Here is a 15,620-nt window from a genome sequence, read left to right as displayed (position 1 = left end):
TGAGAATCGAGGCCAATTCTGAGCCGTTTAACACAACTGAACACCTGCAAATTAAAAGAAAAAAAAAAGACTTAGAGTTCTTTTCCTGGCAACTTGAAAAAAGTATTTGCTTGACCAGTGGGCCCAACTCTTTTACTTCATCCTGCTCTTACTTTTCCATTTTCTGCTGTTGCTTTACAACAATTGCTGCCACAGTGGAAAACAGAAGATGAGGTCAGTTTGTGAGGAAACTTGCAAACTATCACATGACACAAAACCTGTATTCAAGGACTTCCAACACAAGACACAACATCGAATTCATGGGAAAAACACAGGAGACTGCTGGTCACTCTGTGAAGATTTTTGTAGAAGCTGTGAGCATTGGGATAGCTCAGGCTGGATCATGGTATTGGGAGAAGGGACTAAGCTCATAGTAACTGCCTCTGGTGAGTAACCTTTTCCTATTTTTATCCTAGTAATGAAAAATGCTTAGATGCTTTTTAGAATAAGAAAAAAACTGAACATCAAACTTATCTCTCTGCCCTGTTCTTCACCTGAGTAGAGGATATTGGATATGGTTGGGCACCAGTGGCTCACACCTCTATTACTAGCAACTTGGGCAGATGACATTGGGAGGATCTCCATTTGAGGCCAGCCTGGGAAAATAGAGTGAGGGACCCAGTCTTCAAAATATTCACATTACCAGGTCCTAAAAGGCAATATTCTTCCCGATCTGTTATGGCAGACATTAACAAGGCATTTAGGATGACTGTTGATCCCTGGGGCTTGAGGGGTTAGGTCACTTTGTTATTTCTCTGTTGAAAGGTTATATAAATTCATTTTATGCAATTGAATCTAAAAAATAGCTATTGGGAATTTTTTTAATTTGCTAAAGTTGTCATTTGGTCACAAGAACTTTGGTTATAGTATGTTTAATATCAAATGTGAAAATATTTCACTGTGTGACCATATTCAAAAGTCACATAAGGTACATTTGTATTTTTTTAAAAAATTCAGTTCAGTCATTGTGTTCATTTCTCATTAACCACCACTTAATCTTTATCGAACATTATAAAAACTGGTCAGTTTCTGCAACATGTCTTTTCTGACAAAACTAAAAGTTTCTGTTTCTAAAATAATGAGAACGTATTATGCATCATCTCAAATAATACCTGGTTGAATACAATGTGACTTCTATCTGTATAGCTATCTCTGAAAGTAAGAAAAAAGTCTGCTTCACTCAACTTGAATATGTTTAAAGAGAGATATACCTAGTACAAATTAGTATTTATACTATTTAATTTCTCAATTGGTTTATTCCTACAAAGTTAAACAATATATCAATACTAATATCAGTTAAGCAATATTACTTATTTGGCTGTGGATTTCATCAGAACTTTTTGTCCGCACTTCACCTGGATCTGATATATCTATATATGGCAATGTGCACCCCAGTTTTGTCTATTTGGAATCTCCATATGATGGTATCACTGGATATTATAACCCCCCAAAATTATTCACTCACAAAACAAACAGGAAGTATTTTTCCATTTAATATATTGTTCTATATAAGTATAAAGTAAAAATAAATTTCAAAGACTTAATGCCATTTAATAATTACTAAGTCCATACCAACTATATTTATAATCAGTTCCTTTTATGGGTGCTATCTCCAAACTAGCATTCACTGAGTTCATTTTGGGCTGATATTGTCCAGTCTGTATTTTAGAATCATATTAATAGGAGATCATCATTTCTTATGAGAGGTTACAAAAAGCATGCACCCTAAGCAACGGATACTTTTAGGAAAGCCTCATCTTATGTCCTAGCACATTAAGTCTCTAAATTTTGCATGTCTATTTGCATCTTTCCACTGAGCTATTATTTGCAGGCAGAGATATCCTCAATTCTGTGTGCCTCATTTATCAAGAACCCAAAACAATCCCTGAGGCATTAAAATATGCTACAATGCACAAATTATGGATCATTAATTTCAACCCTTCCAAATCTATTGGAGAAGAAGTAAAATACTGTTCATGGGTACAGTCAGACCACTCAATGAAAGCAGAAGGCCAACAAGAAAAGGCGAAAAAGAGCATGTGATTTCCAAGCAAGAAGCCCAGAGTACAATTTTATACACAAAGGTAAAAGAATAGTGGAATACGTATTTTTTATTAATTGACATAAGAAGCGTCAAATTTTAAGATCTGATATTTTTTCATGGTAAAACTAGAGAAGTATTTCCATACACAATTTCAGCAGGAGGACAGTGATGTATAGGGTGGGCATTGCCTATAACATTCATTTGGCAAAATGGTAGAAATGTTCATTAAACAAATTAATCAATACCATCACAGGTTCAGTGCTATGGACCTCATAACCTTTAACAACATGCACACAGAGGGACCCTCAGCAGATAGGGTAACCAGATAACACTGAGTGACCCCAGCTGTCTTTGAGGACCACGCCTCCTGCCATTTCTGTAGTCAATCTGCCTGGAAGAGTGAAGCCAACAGAGATAACTTGGATTTCTCATTTCTGGCTGAACATTCAAGGCTGGGTTTTCTGTTGAAAGCTTGAGAGTCACATAAGAAAAGAACCATTACTTTTGGGCCACATGAATGAATCATTTCCATGCACCGATTCACATGGTGACCTCAGCTAGGGCTCCCTTGATTGTCTTAACATGCAACTAAGACAGATGGGAGCCTACTGAAGCTTGGGGGTGTGAAAGGGAGGATTCCTGGGATGATGGCTTGGAAATTCTAGGCATATTAGAGCAAAGTCGAAAGCAAGAGGAGGTCAAAGGAGTGTTCTTCCATCTTAATAGCTGTGGATCTATCTGCAACCTCCAAATGTGGAATTTCTATAAGTAAAGGGCAAGGCTTGGAATCACGCAACGAAAATATTGTACTCAAATACACAAATACTCAAATACACAAAGCAAACAAATTGCTAATAATAGCGGTTATCATGATGATTACAACAACGATGATGATAAGAGTAACTTCTTGTGTTTCTGTAATATATTTGATGAAATTGCTTTTTGGTATTTTGTGTCTTTTTAGTTTCTCTTCATGTCTTGTAGTGATATTGAATTAATCTACACTAACATCATTGCTTCTGGATAAATTAAGGATAAAAATCTTGAAAGTTCTTTTGATTTGCTTGCTCACAGAACTAATTATAGGCAAAAGGAGCCAGATCTAGAACCCCCCTGATGTCTTAAGAGTTGAGGCAAATATGTTGCCACTAGAATTTGATGAACTCAGAGATACTAACTAGTGTAACGTTTTTGACATGGGTTGAATCATTGTGGAATTCTTATCAGAAAGTCTTTGGTGGAGGAACAAAACTTGTTGTCATAGGTGAGTATCAGATGAATACCACATTTCCAAGGTAACAGAGAATAGGCATGGGATGATTGTATTGGATTCATAGTAAGAATGTTTAGAAAAAAGAAGAATATAGAGAAATTTGATGTGGAAATCTTGGGAGACAGTCTTGATGCAAAGGCTTACTCTAAAGGAGAACAGAGAAATCATTGTACAAATAATGATAGGAGTTAGCTTTGTGTTCATGTAAATATCTATGAAGTGCTATTATGTACTGTATGAAAGGATATCATTAATATCATTTGAACTTAGGACCAAGTTTATAATTACAGATAAGACTGTGATACAGTTAATAGATTGGACACATTCCCTTTTCTCACAGTCAAGTGTGAAGTGAAGGAGTCTGATTTATCTAAGGAGGTAGACGAGGAGTTTGGACTCCACATATTGTTAGTGACTTGGGTGATTATTCTTGGGCCTCAGTTTCCTTATCCATAAAATGGAATAAAAGTATGAATCAAGCAAGTGTCTACAAGCATTGAATGAGATAATGGAAATAAAGTTCTTTACTGTATAAACATACATCAAGATATTGAACATCTATTAAGATGTTTAATAAATGTTCCAATTCAAATGTAAGGGAATATTATATGCACTCTAGAGAGTTGTTTTCAGCATATCACATTACACAGAAGAAATTCTCCAGAGGATTCAGCTAACTTCAAAATGTTCAAATGCAAAGTGATCTCAAAATTCGCTCACAGAAAAAGATTGTATCCGGAGGTTCTCATATCATTAAAAGGTGTTTTCATGGTTTAGCATGAAAAATGACACTAAAATATGTTTTTTAAACATTTTGCTTCTCTATATACTTTAAATCTTAATCATAATCATAATGATCTCTAATATTAATCAATATACATCGCTCTTCAAATTTTTGATCTATTTGATTAGGTTTCTGTCCATATTCATCAGAAAAGAACATTAAATTCATGAGGAGGTACTCAACATTAAAACCAATTAAATATAGTTGGAAACTTGTCATGACTCTGAAATCCGTCTTTAAATATGAAATAGTTGTAAGTATATAGTAAAAGGAAAAACCAAAAATATGTAACACATAAATTCTCATGTAGAGTTGAAATATCATACTTTTATAATGGGTAATTGTTAAATTCATACTGCCGCATCTGAAAACCCAAACAACTTAAGCTATTAAACTCAAATTGTATTTTGTGATTAGTCAAATTAACTAACATAAATTAATTGGTCAGGGTTATTTATCTTTTCAATAATAAAATGTGTAGTAGCCGTTCTATTCTTGATTCATTTAAAAATAGAATGGCTGAGAAAATTTTGACCATGAAAAACACTCGTAATGTCTTCATTTCCAAGTACTGTTTTAAAACATCATATAAGGTTCAAGAACATTGGTATTAACCATGTGTGATGAAATACACTATTGATTGCCTTTTTAACTATTACATTAAAAAGTTTTGGAGGAATCATTTGATTCTAGCAAAAGATAAGCAAAAATTCCTAAGTCAAAAACTATATTTGTTAATACATTAATATAGACTAAAGTAATATTAATACAACGTACTATTTAAAATTAAGTCTTGTCTATTACAACCTGGCTTTTAAAGTGCACATAAATATGTGACTAGAGATTTATACAACATCTTATTTTTTGCATTAAAAGTAAGAATAGGAAAATAAAATAAGCAGATTACAACTCTGTTATAGTCAGAGCACTCACAGAAGTGATAATGCTAATTGATTTTGTATAAATATGAGAAGCTTTGTCCTGTGAACAAATGGGAAAATCAATTTTGTTTTCTCCAAAGAATGCCTCTTGAAATTTTACACAAGCTTTAGACTAGGTCAAAGACAATATTGGCAAAGCGTTTCAATATCAAATACATGTCAAATGAGAAAGAGCTCCACCATTCAAATTAAATCAATAGCTACGAATAAAAGCATAATCAGTTAACATTCTACATACACAAAATATGCCTTTGTAAACATGATACTTGTTTTCCATTTCGATACTATGTCTTCAAGAATCTCTGGAACCATAAATTTTCAGTTTAAACCAGTTACATTTACTCCTTCATGAGTGGATTAAGATAACAGAATAAAGGAGTTACAAAACACATCCGTATCATATAGGTTGACACACATTTTGGAAGAAATACTGAGAGTCAAAATGTGCATATGCACAGATATGTGTACACTTTCTCTAATGAGGTAAAGTCGTACTAAAGTGAGTATGAAAAATACACCTCTGTGTATCCTTAGTGATGTTTGAATTTTAAAATTTGAAATTCTAAAATAAAACATGGTTTTAGTGAATATGTTCCAAAGTTAAACAAAATTTGGGTAAGTGTATGACTTGGTAGGTTAACACGAGTATTTCAGAAAAATGACTAATAAGTATTCTTTAGTAGAGGATGAACTTTTTTATTCTAAATTCAAAACACTGAATCTTTTGGAGATGAACTTTAAATACTGCCCGCCCAAAAACACAGTAGTTTAAATGTGCAAGTGAGATGTTGTATAAAGATAGAAATTAACCAGGCAAATTTTAGGAACTGCAGAAGTGGTCATAGGATCCACATTTGCAGCTGAGAGAACAACTAGATAGATCTTAAGTATCCATGAAAGAAGATTGCCATTGAAGCAAGTTACGACGTAGTGTTACCAACAGGGATGTAAACCTAACTCCTGAAATTATTTCATGTGAGAAACAAAAGAAACACGGTGCATTGTAGAGTCACCTAGATGAAAAATGTGTTGCTGAGACTTGCTAAGCAAGCAAACATGTTATTTGGTCAGAAAACGTAAGTGACAAAGAATGGAAAATTGAAGCATTTTAGTAAGATCTAGTAATCCTCATCACTAGAGAGATTAATGAATGCATTCCTTGTCTTCCACCACGCACTGTGAAAATATGCTCTGCTCTGAGAAAACATAAGAGATTTGAAAATTCTATACTAGCATGTGGACAAAGGCAAAGCCAGGTTTCCATCCAGGCTCTGCCACTTAATAACTATGGCATTTCAAAGTCTTGCAGAGCTCTAAATCAGGACAATAATAAATACCTGAAAACTTATGGTTATTGGAGGACCATGGTAGTCACAAATACAATGGCAACTTGTCATTTTAGCGCTGTGCTCTAGGGTGGTCAGACCATTCAGTGTTTGGGTTTCTCTAATAATTCTCTTTATTAATTTTCCATTTCTCCCACAGATAAAAGCTTTGATACAGATATTTCCCCCAAGCCCACCATTTTTCTTCCTTCAGTTGCTGAAATAGATCGCCATAAGGCCGGGACATATCTTTGTCTTCTTGAGAATTTTTTCCCCGATGTTATTAAGGTATATTGGAAAGAAGGGGATGGCGATAAGATTCTGGAATCCCAGCAGGGAAACACGATGAAGACTAAGGACACATACATGAAGTTCAGCTGGCTAACTGTGAGTGAAGATTCAATGAATAAGGAACACAGATGTATCGTCAAACATGAGAAAAATAAAAGAGGAGTTGATCAAGAGATTCTGTTTCCAATACAGAAAGGTATGAGTATCTCAATGTAAATATAAACTTCCAGAAAATATATTAAGAAACCAAGTATAAGTCTTTCTTGAACCTCATTACATTTAATGTAGCCTGAATCCCTGGTATATTCCCCGAGGAATTAAAATGGAGAAAATGGTTTTGGAGAAACCAAATTGGAATTTTCTTTCTAAGATTCGGTAGCTTATTATAGTGTTTAATATTCAGGTCACGCAATATTTTTAGAATTGTTATATGGGTGAAAAGAAACAACGTGCATAGCAACACCTACCAACATAGAGCATGGTAAATGCCACAAGGCATTTCAAATTTGATGACCTTATTTGATTTGAAAATAAGAACAATATGCTGCTTTTAAGAATGCTCTATCATGGAAGTAAACAAAGTAACCTACTTCAGTCTCTCTGTGAATATGGATTTATCTACCATGAGATTTTGAATGACAGAAAGTTTCTCAGCCAAGGTTCCAGAGTGTGGTTCGACAAAAACCAGAGTAACAATGGTCACTGAGGTGTGATGGCAGCCATGATGTTCTCTGTGTTTATTTTGTACATTAGTGTTAGATAAAATCGTAATTTAAGCTTGGGTGAGGCTAACATAAGTGAACGTACATCCATTCTTCCTGATGACAACGTAAATGCAGCTACACAAACTTGGGCGGTATCACTAGCCTATGCCAGCCTGAGTGGGAACACGTGTGAATAGTCTAGGAAAAGTTAGTGTTGCAGGGTAGATGTGCCACAGCGAAGACAGCATCTTTTCCTAATCACACATGGTCATGTATGAGTCTGGCAGCATGTGCCAAAGAAACACCTTTGATACGGTGAGGTGCGTATCCACACAGCTGGGCAAATGGCTGACGGTACAGAGGAACTGGCTGTGGTCCACTTCACTGTGTGTCACAGTCCTGAATAGGAAAAACAGTGGAAGAGATCAGAGTGAGCATGAAAATGAATCATCTTGTTCTTTTCCCTGTGGCTAACACGCCCTTTGGAACTTGTGGGGAACCACAAATGTGAAAGAGCATGTGGGGACATTTGTCACCTTTCTGGATTTCTTGCGTAAGACTTCATTCTCTGTGTTCTTTAGTTTCTGCATTGACCCGTAAATTCTGAAGAGGCTCCTAAATTTCCCTGGGGCTGTGAAGAACACCAAATGAAAAATGTCAGTGAAAATGTTTGCTTTCAATTATACAGCATAGCTATGTTTATTTTATGCACGTATACATACATACGTATATAGAAAATGTTACGCTTATTTCTTCCCTTTAACTGAAGTAAGATTATACAAACAACCCTGATTTATTTCCGTTGGGAGAAAACAGAGTGGAGGGGGAGAATACGCAAAGGGTAAGGTTAACATAACCATTATGCTTGAGTACAGTTACATCGAGTGTTTCTAGTGATCAGGGAATAATAAAAGAATAGTAATGAATATCGGGTATAGAAGGATCTAGCTTAGGAACGCTTTGTTTGGCATGAAATCCTAAAATAAATGTCTTTCATGGGCTTCCCTTGGCACCAATCTAAAGAGGACTCTTCCGTCAATGGCATTCTACGTGAGTACCTGATGCTTCGTCCTGAAGGTTTTTTGTTTTTTATAAGCTCTAAAAATAACACATGGAAGTACAAATCAATGAAGTGATGAAGTGGTTTGAAGGGAGGTGAAGCTGATTTGTCCCAAGTTTGGAAGCAACATTGATTCAGAGAATTTAGGATTTATATAGAGTTTATTTCTAGGAAGTGAACTTCATATTTCTACCTGAGTTCATGGAGATAGGGATTTTCATTTATCATTCAGTGAATACAGTCATCATAAGAAAAAATATAAATTTTTAGACCATTAAGACAGTTTTTAAGATACTTTAAAACCAAACATGACCATACTATCATTTTCATTCTTCTGAGTTTCCTCAAAGCCTATCCTCAAATCCATTTTTTAAGGAACACACACAAAAGAAATAATGATCTGTACAATTATGCAATGTAGGTATATTGGTATGGACACGTATATATGTACAAGAATAATAATGAGGAAAACAAACGTTGTGAATGGTTTTTCCAACCATTTTAAAATAATTTAATCTTAATTTGGGGCCTTTAACAAACCATATATGTATAAACAATATATGTATATATACATACATGCATACAAGTTTTATGCAGAGAAATAGAAATGTGAATTGGTCCACCTTGTTATTCCCAGAAAGAATTGCTCTCCGATCTTTTAACATAACAAGGCTATCGACTAAAAGTAATTAAGAAGCTAAAAGATTGAACAGGTTCACTGTGGGTGCAGCACTTCGTCAAGAATGCGTGTTGAAGCCTGTAAGCAACAAATATTCTAGTTTTTTTACTAGCATCCGTGTGTCACCTATTTTGTACCATGCCCTGTGCTAGGAGCTATGAATACAGAGGAAAAAGGAGTGTTGCATATTGCACTCCAGTTGTAATAAAAGAAAGAAAATGTAGCATTAATGAAGGTCAACATCTGAATGTTACACTCCACTTGTGACAAAATTTATCATGAATTTTAATATCTTCACATGCAGAAACAATATATGAATCATGTCTACTGAATTGCTTGAAATGAAACCAATTATTTTTTGTTTTGCAGGGCTGGCTCTTTGTTCACAGATTATATTCATGTATATATATATATATATATATATATATATATATATATATATATATGTATGTACACTCTCAAATTTCAGGCAAAATTAACTGACTGACTTGCGCTCTCATTTCTTTTAGTTAGGGCCACCATTAAGCCCACAGAAGCTGGTCTGGAAGATGACAGTGGTAAGTTTCAGTTTATTTTAGCCAATATGCTACAGCCTAGTTTATTTCCCCCTGGTTATTTAACATTTGTTACTTCCTAGCTTAAGGTAGAAAAACCAGAAGGATGAATGTTTCAGAATAGACTGGGTGACATTTTAAATTGCCTCATGGTTTCCATAGTGTCATATTAGCACAGTTAACTAATGACCTTGGTATGAGATGAGTATAAATTAGAGGATACAGAGATATACTCTGAACTATTTCAACAAAAGGACTTCATTCATTCATGTGTCTTTTGTTTATAATTACTGGAAAAAACATGATATCAAGTTGCTCTAGTATTATTTTGTAATCATAGTTAAATGTAAATCACCTCAAATTTTAATTAGAGTACTCGAAATGTGACTTGACCTCTTGTACTGTCTCCAAATGAATTGGACAGAAACCTTCAGCTCTTACCAATAAAACAGTCCTTGGTTAAGAATAAGTAAGATGCCAGAAGATTTTCTTATACTGTTGGAGATGTTTTTCATTATGGTAAATTTTATATTTCTATGCATTGTTGTTACAAAGTAGTTTCCACACACCATGTCTCTTTTAACCCTGACACCATTTTCTGAATACTGGCTCTGCCATTCATTGGTGAGAGTTGCCTACACTCTAATTTTTTTCCTTATTCATGATATGGAGGAATCCAAATAAAACTCAGGTAAGTATTATGGGACAATTAAATAGGATGAAGCATGTGAAGCATTGAACACAGCACTTGGCACAGCAGTGATAACTGGATAAGTTTCCATTTTTTATAATATTGTCATTCTCCTGTCCACAAACATGTCACTTACAGAAAATCTTATGCATGAATGCATGACACTGGGGAGGTGCATGATTTAAAAACATATGGTTGCTTTCTTCTGTGTAGATGATTTCTCTAAATCAACCGCCAGATATGTGCAATTCAGTAATGCACTCCAGAATTGGACAGAACCTTTGGGATACAATGCTTCTGCCTTCCGTGTATGCTAAAGCCTGAGAAGAGCCAATTTTTCCATTGAACATGCATTTGTGGGTCACTTACTTTGTGGCAACACTGTGCTAGAAGCTATGAATATAGAGGAAAAGCAGTCTTAAATACTAAAATTCAGCTATGATTAAAAATAAAAAATGCATTTAGTTTGATATCTTCTTGTGCAGAAACATGATATATTTGGAATTTCTAGGTTCATATTTTTAGTGATTAGACAGTTATGTTGTCTCCTGCCTGTGTCAAAAGACTCTCTCTCTACATATATATATATATATATATGTATATACACATATATGTGTACAAGTATATGTATACATACATATAGATAGTTTCAAATAATACTCAAGAATAATTGACTAGTTCTTGCTTTCATTTCTTTTAGTTGCTACAACTATTACTCTCAGAGAAGCCAGTTTGAAAGGTGAGATTGTGTTTCCTATCATCTCATGCTGTAGCATTTTTTTCCTCCTGATCATCTTAATTTTTGAACATCTATGGCTTAAAGCAGAAACCACCCTGGCTGGTTTTTACAGGATAGACTGAGCAATTGTATAATTTAATGCATCATTTCCTTGGTGTCAACACAGATAAAAACAGTTCTGGCTCCAAATATTATTTAGAGTAAAAGAAATTTTCTTGGCCTATCTTTCTAACGTCAAAAAGAACTCACTGAAATGCTCAGCCCATATAGTAATAAAATTGCATTTGTTAAGAATAATTGAGATGCTAGATATTCTACAGTAGACTTTAAACTAAATTTCTCTCTCATGACATGAAGCCCTTCAGAATTCAACTCACTTAAGTGTAATTGGGGAGTTAAGCGCAATGAATGCAAAGCTTTAACATAGTGTGCCTGGTAGAGCAATCATCAGTCGTTAGGAATTATCTTTTACTAATATTGATTGACTGTCGCTCCTGTCTGTCCAGATTGTATATATACAAATACATTTACATACATATATACACACTGCCAAATAATGGTCATAAATAATTGAATGGGACTTGTTATCATTTCTTCTAGGTGTCAATGCCACAGATCTTAAAGCTCGTTTGGAGGGTGAAAATGGTACGTTTAATGAATGTGGGTCTTTGTCTTATGCTATAGCATATTATCCTCTCTCTGTCGTCTTAATGATGTAACCCTTTGCTTAAGGTACAACAGTCAGAATGGCTGAACGTTACCCAATAGTTCAGTGACATTGAAAATTAATCCATAATTTTCTAGTCATAATAAACAGCATAGTCAATGAAATTTAATTTAATTTAAAGTCATATGAGATGACTTGAAATTAAAGGAGACAGTGAGATGCTCTGAACCATTTTAACAAAGGACCTTTACTCATCCATGTGTCTGTTTGTAATGGCTATGAAAATCATACCAATTCATCTAGACTTTAAAAGTCTTCTGGCTAGTTGATAAAATCACAAAGGGGCTCTAGTGAGTGCATTTTACACTTAGTACTCCTATCAATGATACAGCAGATCCCCTCATATTACAGATGAGGAGAGTGAGCTAAGATTTATTGAGTCCCTTGCACATGCCACACAGCTAGATCTGGGGCTCTCAACTTGGGCTATCACGTAAAGACTGCATACTCTTCTTCACATCTCTATTATTCTTCTCTTGACGATTCTATTCTAACATAGTTTCAAAGAGCCAGAAATTCTCAAGCCAAGGTCCCAAGTCACGGGCATCTGATTTGAGTGGGGAAGTGTCTACACGTCAGGGAACCACAGACTGAACTGAACCCCGTTGTCTGAATGTTCAGCTGTGTGCACATAGGCTAGTAACTTCCATTCATTCATGCTTTGACCATCTGCACACTGTGAACAGTCACCTCAAACTCTCAGTCGCTGAAGAGATAAGAGCCCAAATGTGAAACACCCAAACTTGTGTCTTATTTTGTAGACACAGAGTAAATTCTCGTTTCTGGCCACTTCATCCTATATATGAAACAAGAATGTGACTTGAAGCATTGTCTCCAGCTGTGGCTGTGCTGACATTTTCTCTGTCTCCTGTAGCCATAGGCTCCTTCCATACGTGCATGGCGATCCTCCTCTGACCAAGGACAAGGGGCATGAACACATTTCTTGAGAGCCTGTCTATGCCAAGGGCTAATGATGCTTGAGGTTTGACTCTATGAAGACTGACCATGTAACTGCGAAATTTTCCCAGGGAAAGATTTGTAGTTTTGATCCTAAGGAGCCACGTTGGCCTACATTCTTTGTTTTTAATATTACTTGCCATCTCAGATTTCTTACAAAGTTTCAAAGAACCTTGACTGCAATAATCCAATAACATCCACACCAACAAAAGACATTTAGGAAAGAAAGCTGTTATCACAACCACCAAACATCCTAGGGAACTGGATTTGACTATTTTCTGTTGTGTCCTCTTGTATAATCTCCCTGGAGCCAGCTATGAACACCAGCAAATTTCGATGAACTGTATCTCCCTTCAGATCTCATTGCATGTATAATCAGGGATGCATCTGATGCTTCCAGACTAGAAGTGCCACTTCACTTTTGTATGTATCCTTTTTTGTCTGGGATGTTTATTGTACTTGGAGAAGTAAACAATAGAGTAGATAAGAATATGTTCTTTCAGTTCGTGTTGCTGTGGATATAATCTGAAGTTAAAGACTTAACTAAACACATGACATCAAGCATTGACTTAATTCTGTGTCCTCAGACTGTTTGCAAAATGGAAATGGAAGTAATCCCTTCCTCCTTTTCTCACTCTCAATGTAGTTACATACATTGACTAAGACTAAACTTTCCATCCAAAGATGGCAGAATCCTATCTGAAATTTGGTTAGTGTTGTATTGATATTATCTCTAATTATTACTTAGAGACAGGGTAGAGTAAACAATTTAAAAACCTCGATAGCATACTTACTTTCACCCTCACTGGACTCATCAAGTAAAAAGGTGGCCTTGCTTTTTAATATTAGGAAGGTTCTCAGTGAATTTAGGAAATGTTGGTAATCAACTTGATTTTCAAGTGAGTCTTCCTCTTGGTGGTTCTACTGAAAGTGGTAGGTATTGACATTTGCATTTTGGAAAGAGGTATCACTTTAATGTAGCTCACCGGAAATAAGCATCTGAGAATCCATCCCAAAAATGTGTGCTATGCTGTTGAAAGAACAAGTGAGACTAACACATGACTTCTCTTAGATGTGTTTCAGCTGCAGCTTACAAGCACCTCTGCCTACTACACCTACCTCCTCCTGCTCCTCAAGAGTGCCCTGTACTTGTCCATCGTCACCTTCTGTCTGTTTAGAAGAATAGCTGTCTGTGATGATGTGAAGAGGTCCTAACAGATGGTGGCACAAAGATTCGTCTTGTCTTCATCAATTATTGTCCAAAACAGCATCTACAGAGGGTGTAGCTTGGCTGGCTTGCGGGGCTCTGACTCCTTAATGTTACAAGTGTATTTTTCTATCATTACTGCATTAGATTTTCCAACTCACAGCCCCTCTCGCATCCCAAATCATTCTGGTCCTAGTGCGCACAGCTCAATGCTTTTAGTTATGACCCATCACGTAGATAATACCCTACAAGCTTTCACTTCACAAACCCTGCAAAGCCTTCTTTGCCTCTTGAATTTGTACTTTGTTTTTCTTAAGAAACACAAGAAATAAAAATATTAAAGCCTGATTTTGTGCATGAGTGCTTTAATGTGATGAAACTGAATTGAAAGTCCAAGGTGAGAGCAGCATGACAAGGACTTCAGTATTGGATGTTGACAAGGGTCCAACACCACAGGCTAATTCTGTTCTTGAGATGGTGGTTATGATGATTTTCATGGGGTCTTGGGTCCAAGAGGGCCACAGTCAACTTCAGCTGTCCATGATACTGGTCATTCTAAGGTCACCAGGTTCAAGTTCATTTTGTTTGAGACATTCTGATGGCAATAGGAAAAAATCTAATGTGACTCACATTGTGTGCTCAGCTCTGTGTTGGTGTTTCACAGCATTTTGATTCTTGATACTCACCATGTCCCTATGAGAGCTGCCTTAATCTCAGTGTAACAGAATTCAGCACAAGTCTGAGGACCCAGACAGCCTGGCTTTCCATCCTGGTTGTGGAATTTAGCACCTGGGTGGTATCAGGTACTTGAACTTCCTGGGTTGTAATTTTGTCCCATAAAATGATGTTAGAATGACCCATCTCCTGGAGTTGTGTAGATTAGATGAGTTAGTAATGCTGGGTGCAGCAACTTCTCAACAACTTTAATATGTGTTCCTGACTTTAAAGAATGGACAACTGAGTCCCACACACACAGACACACCAGTGATGACATCTATTTTAGTTTTCTGCAGAAAGGATGACTGGGATGAACTAGACTTAGCTTCCACCATACAGCAGATAACCCATGATCCTCTTATCTGTCTGTGAGGTAGGTACAATTATAGGGCAGCATCTTATTTGAAAAGTTAAGTTACTTACTGAAGTTACTTGTTAAGTAATAGGCTTAATTTAAAGTAAGGTCTCTGAACCCATGTGTGTGCATGTATGCGTGCATGTGGGTGTGTATGTGTGTGTGCTCTGTGTATTTATGTATGTGTGTTATTTATCAATTGACATGTGTCTTTCTCTCAGCCACTTTCAATTGGGGAGGCAAAAAATAAAAAATGCATGGCTTCTTTACTAAATGCATGTTCCAATAAGTTAGTGAGAATTTCCTCCAGGATGTGTGTTCCCCTCACATATACTCCAGGCCACTGGTTTGTCACTAACTTTCCATTTGTCTTTCCTCTATGGATAAAACTGTGGTCTACCTTGGAATCGTTGAAATTTCTCCCATTGTTAATATCAAAATAGAAATTCTGCCTTCTGTTGACAGACCACTGTTCTTTTGGAGAGAGGGCTAATGAAATGAACTGTGAGCCTCAGGCACAGAAGGCCCCCGAA

At 35.9% G+C, this 15,620-nt stretch overlaps 1 gene segment (V, D, J or C); it reads left to right on the top strand.

Annotated features, from left to right (window-relative positions):
• Positions 1-14,363, top strand: part of LOC109696788 (T-cell receptor gamma chain C region C10.5-like) — a 105,101-nt gene extending 90,738 nt beyond the window's left edge. Inside the window, 5 exon segments of the C gene segment in view lie at positions 6,567-6,893; positions 9,650-9,697; positions 11,086-11,124; positions 11,725-11,769; positions 13,881-14,363. Coding sequence covers positions 6,567-6,893; positions 9,650-9,697; positions 11,086-11,124; positions 11,725-11,769; positions 13,881-14,023 — 602 coding nt within the window.
• Positions 14,364-15,620: the final 1,257 nt, after the last annotated feature.

Source organism: Castor canadensis, chromosome 2 (genome assembly GCF_047511655.1).
Source record: "Castor canadensis chromosome 2, mCasCan1.hap1v2, whole genome shotgun sequence".
Lineage (NCBI taxonomy): Eukaryota > Metazoa > Chordata > Mammalia > Rodentia > Castoridae > Castor > Castor canadensis.
This window is presented reverse-complemented; position numbering and strand designations above follow the sequence as displayed.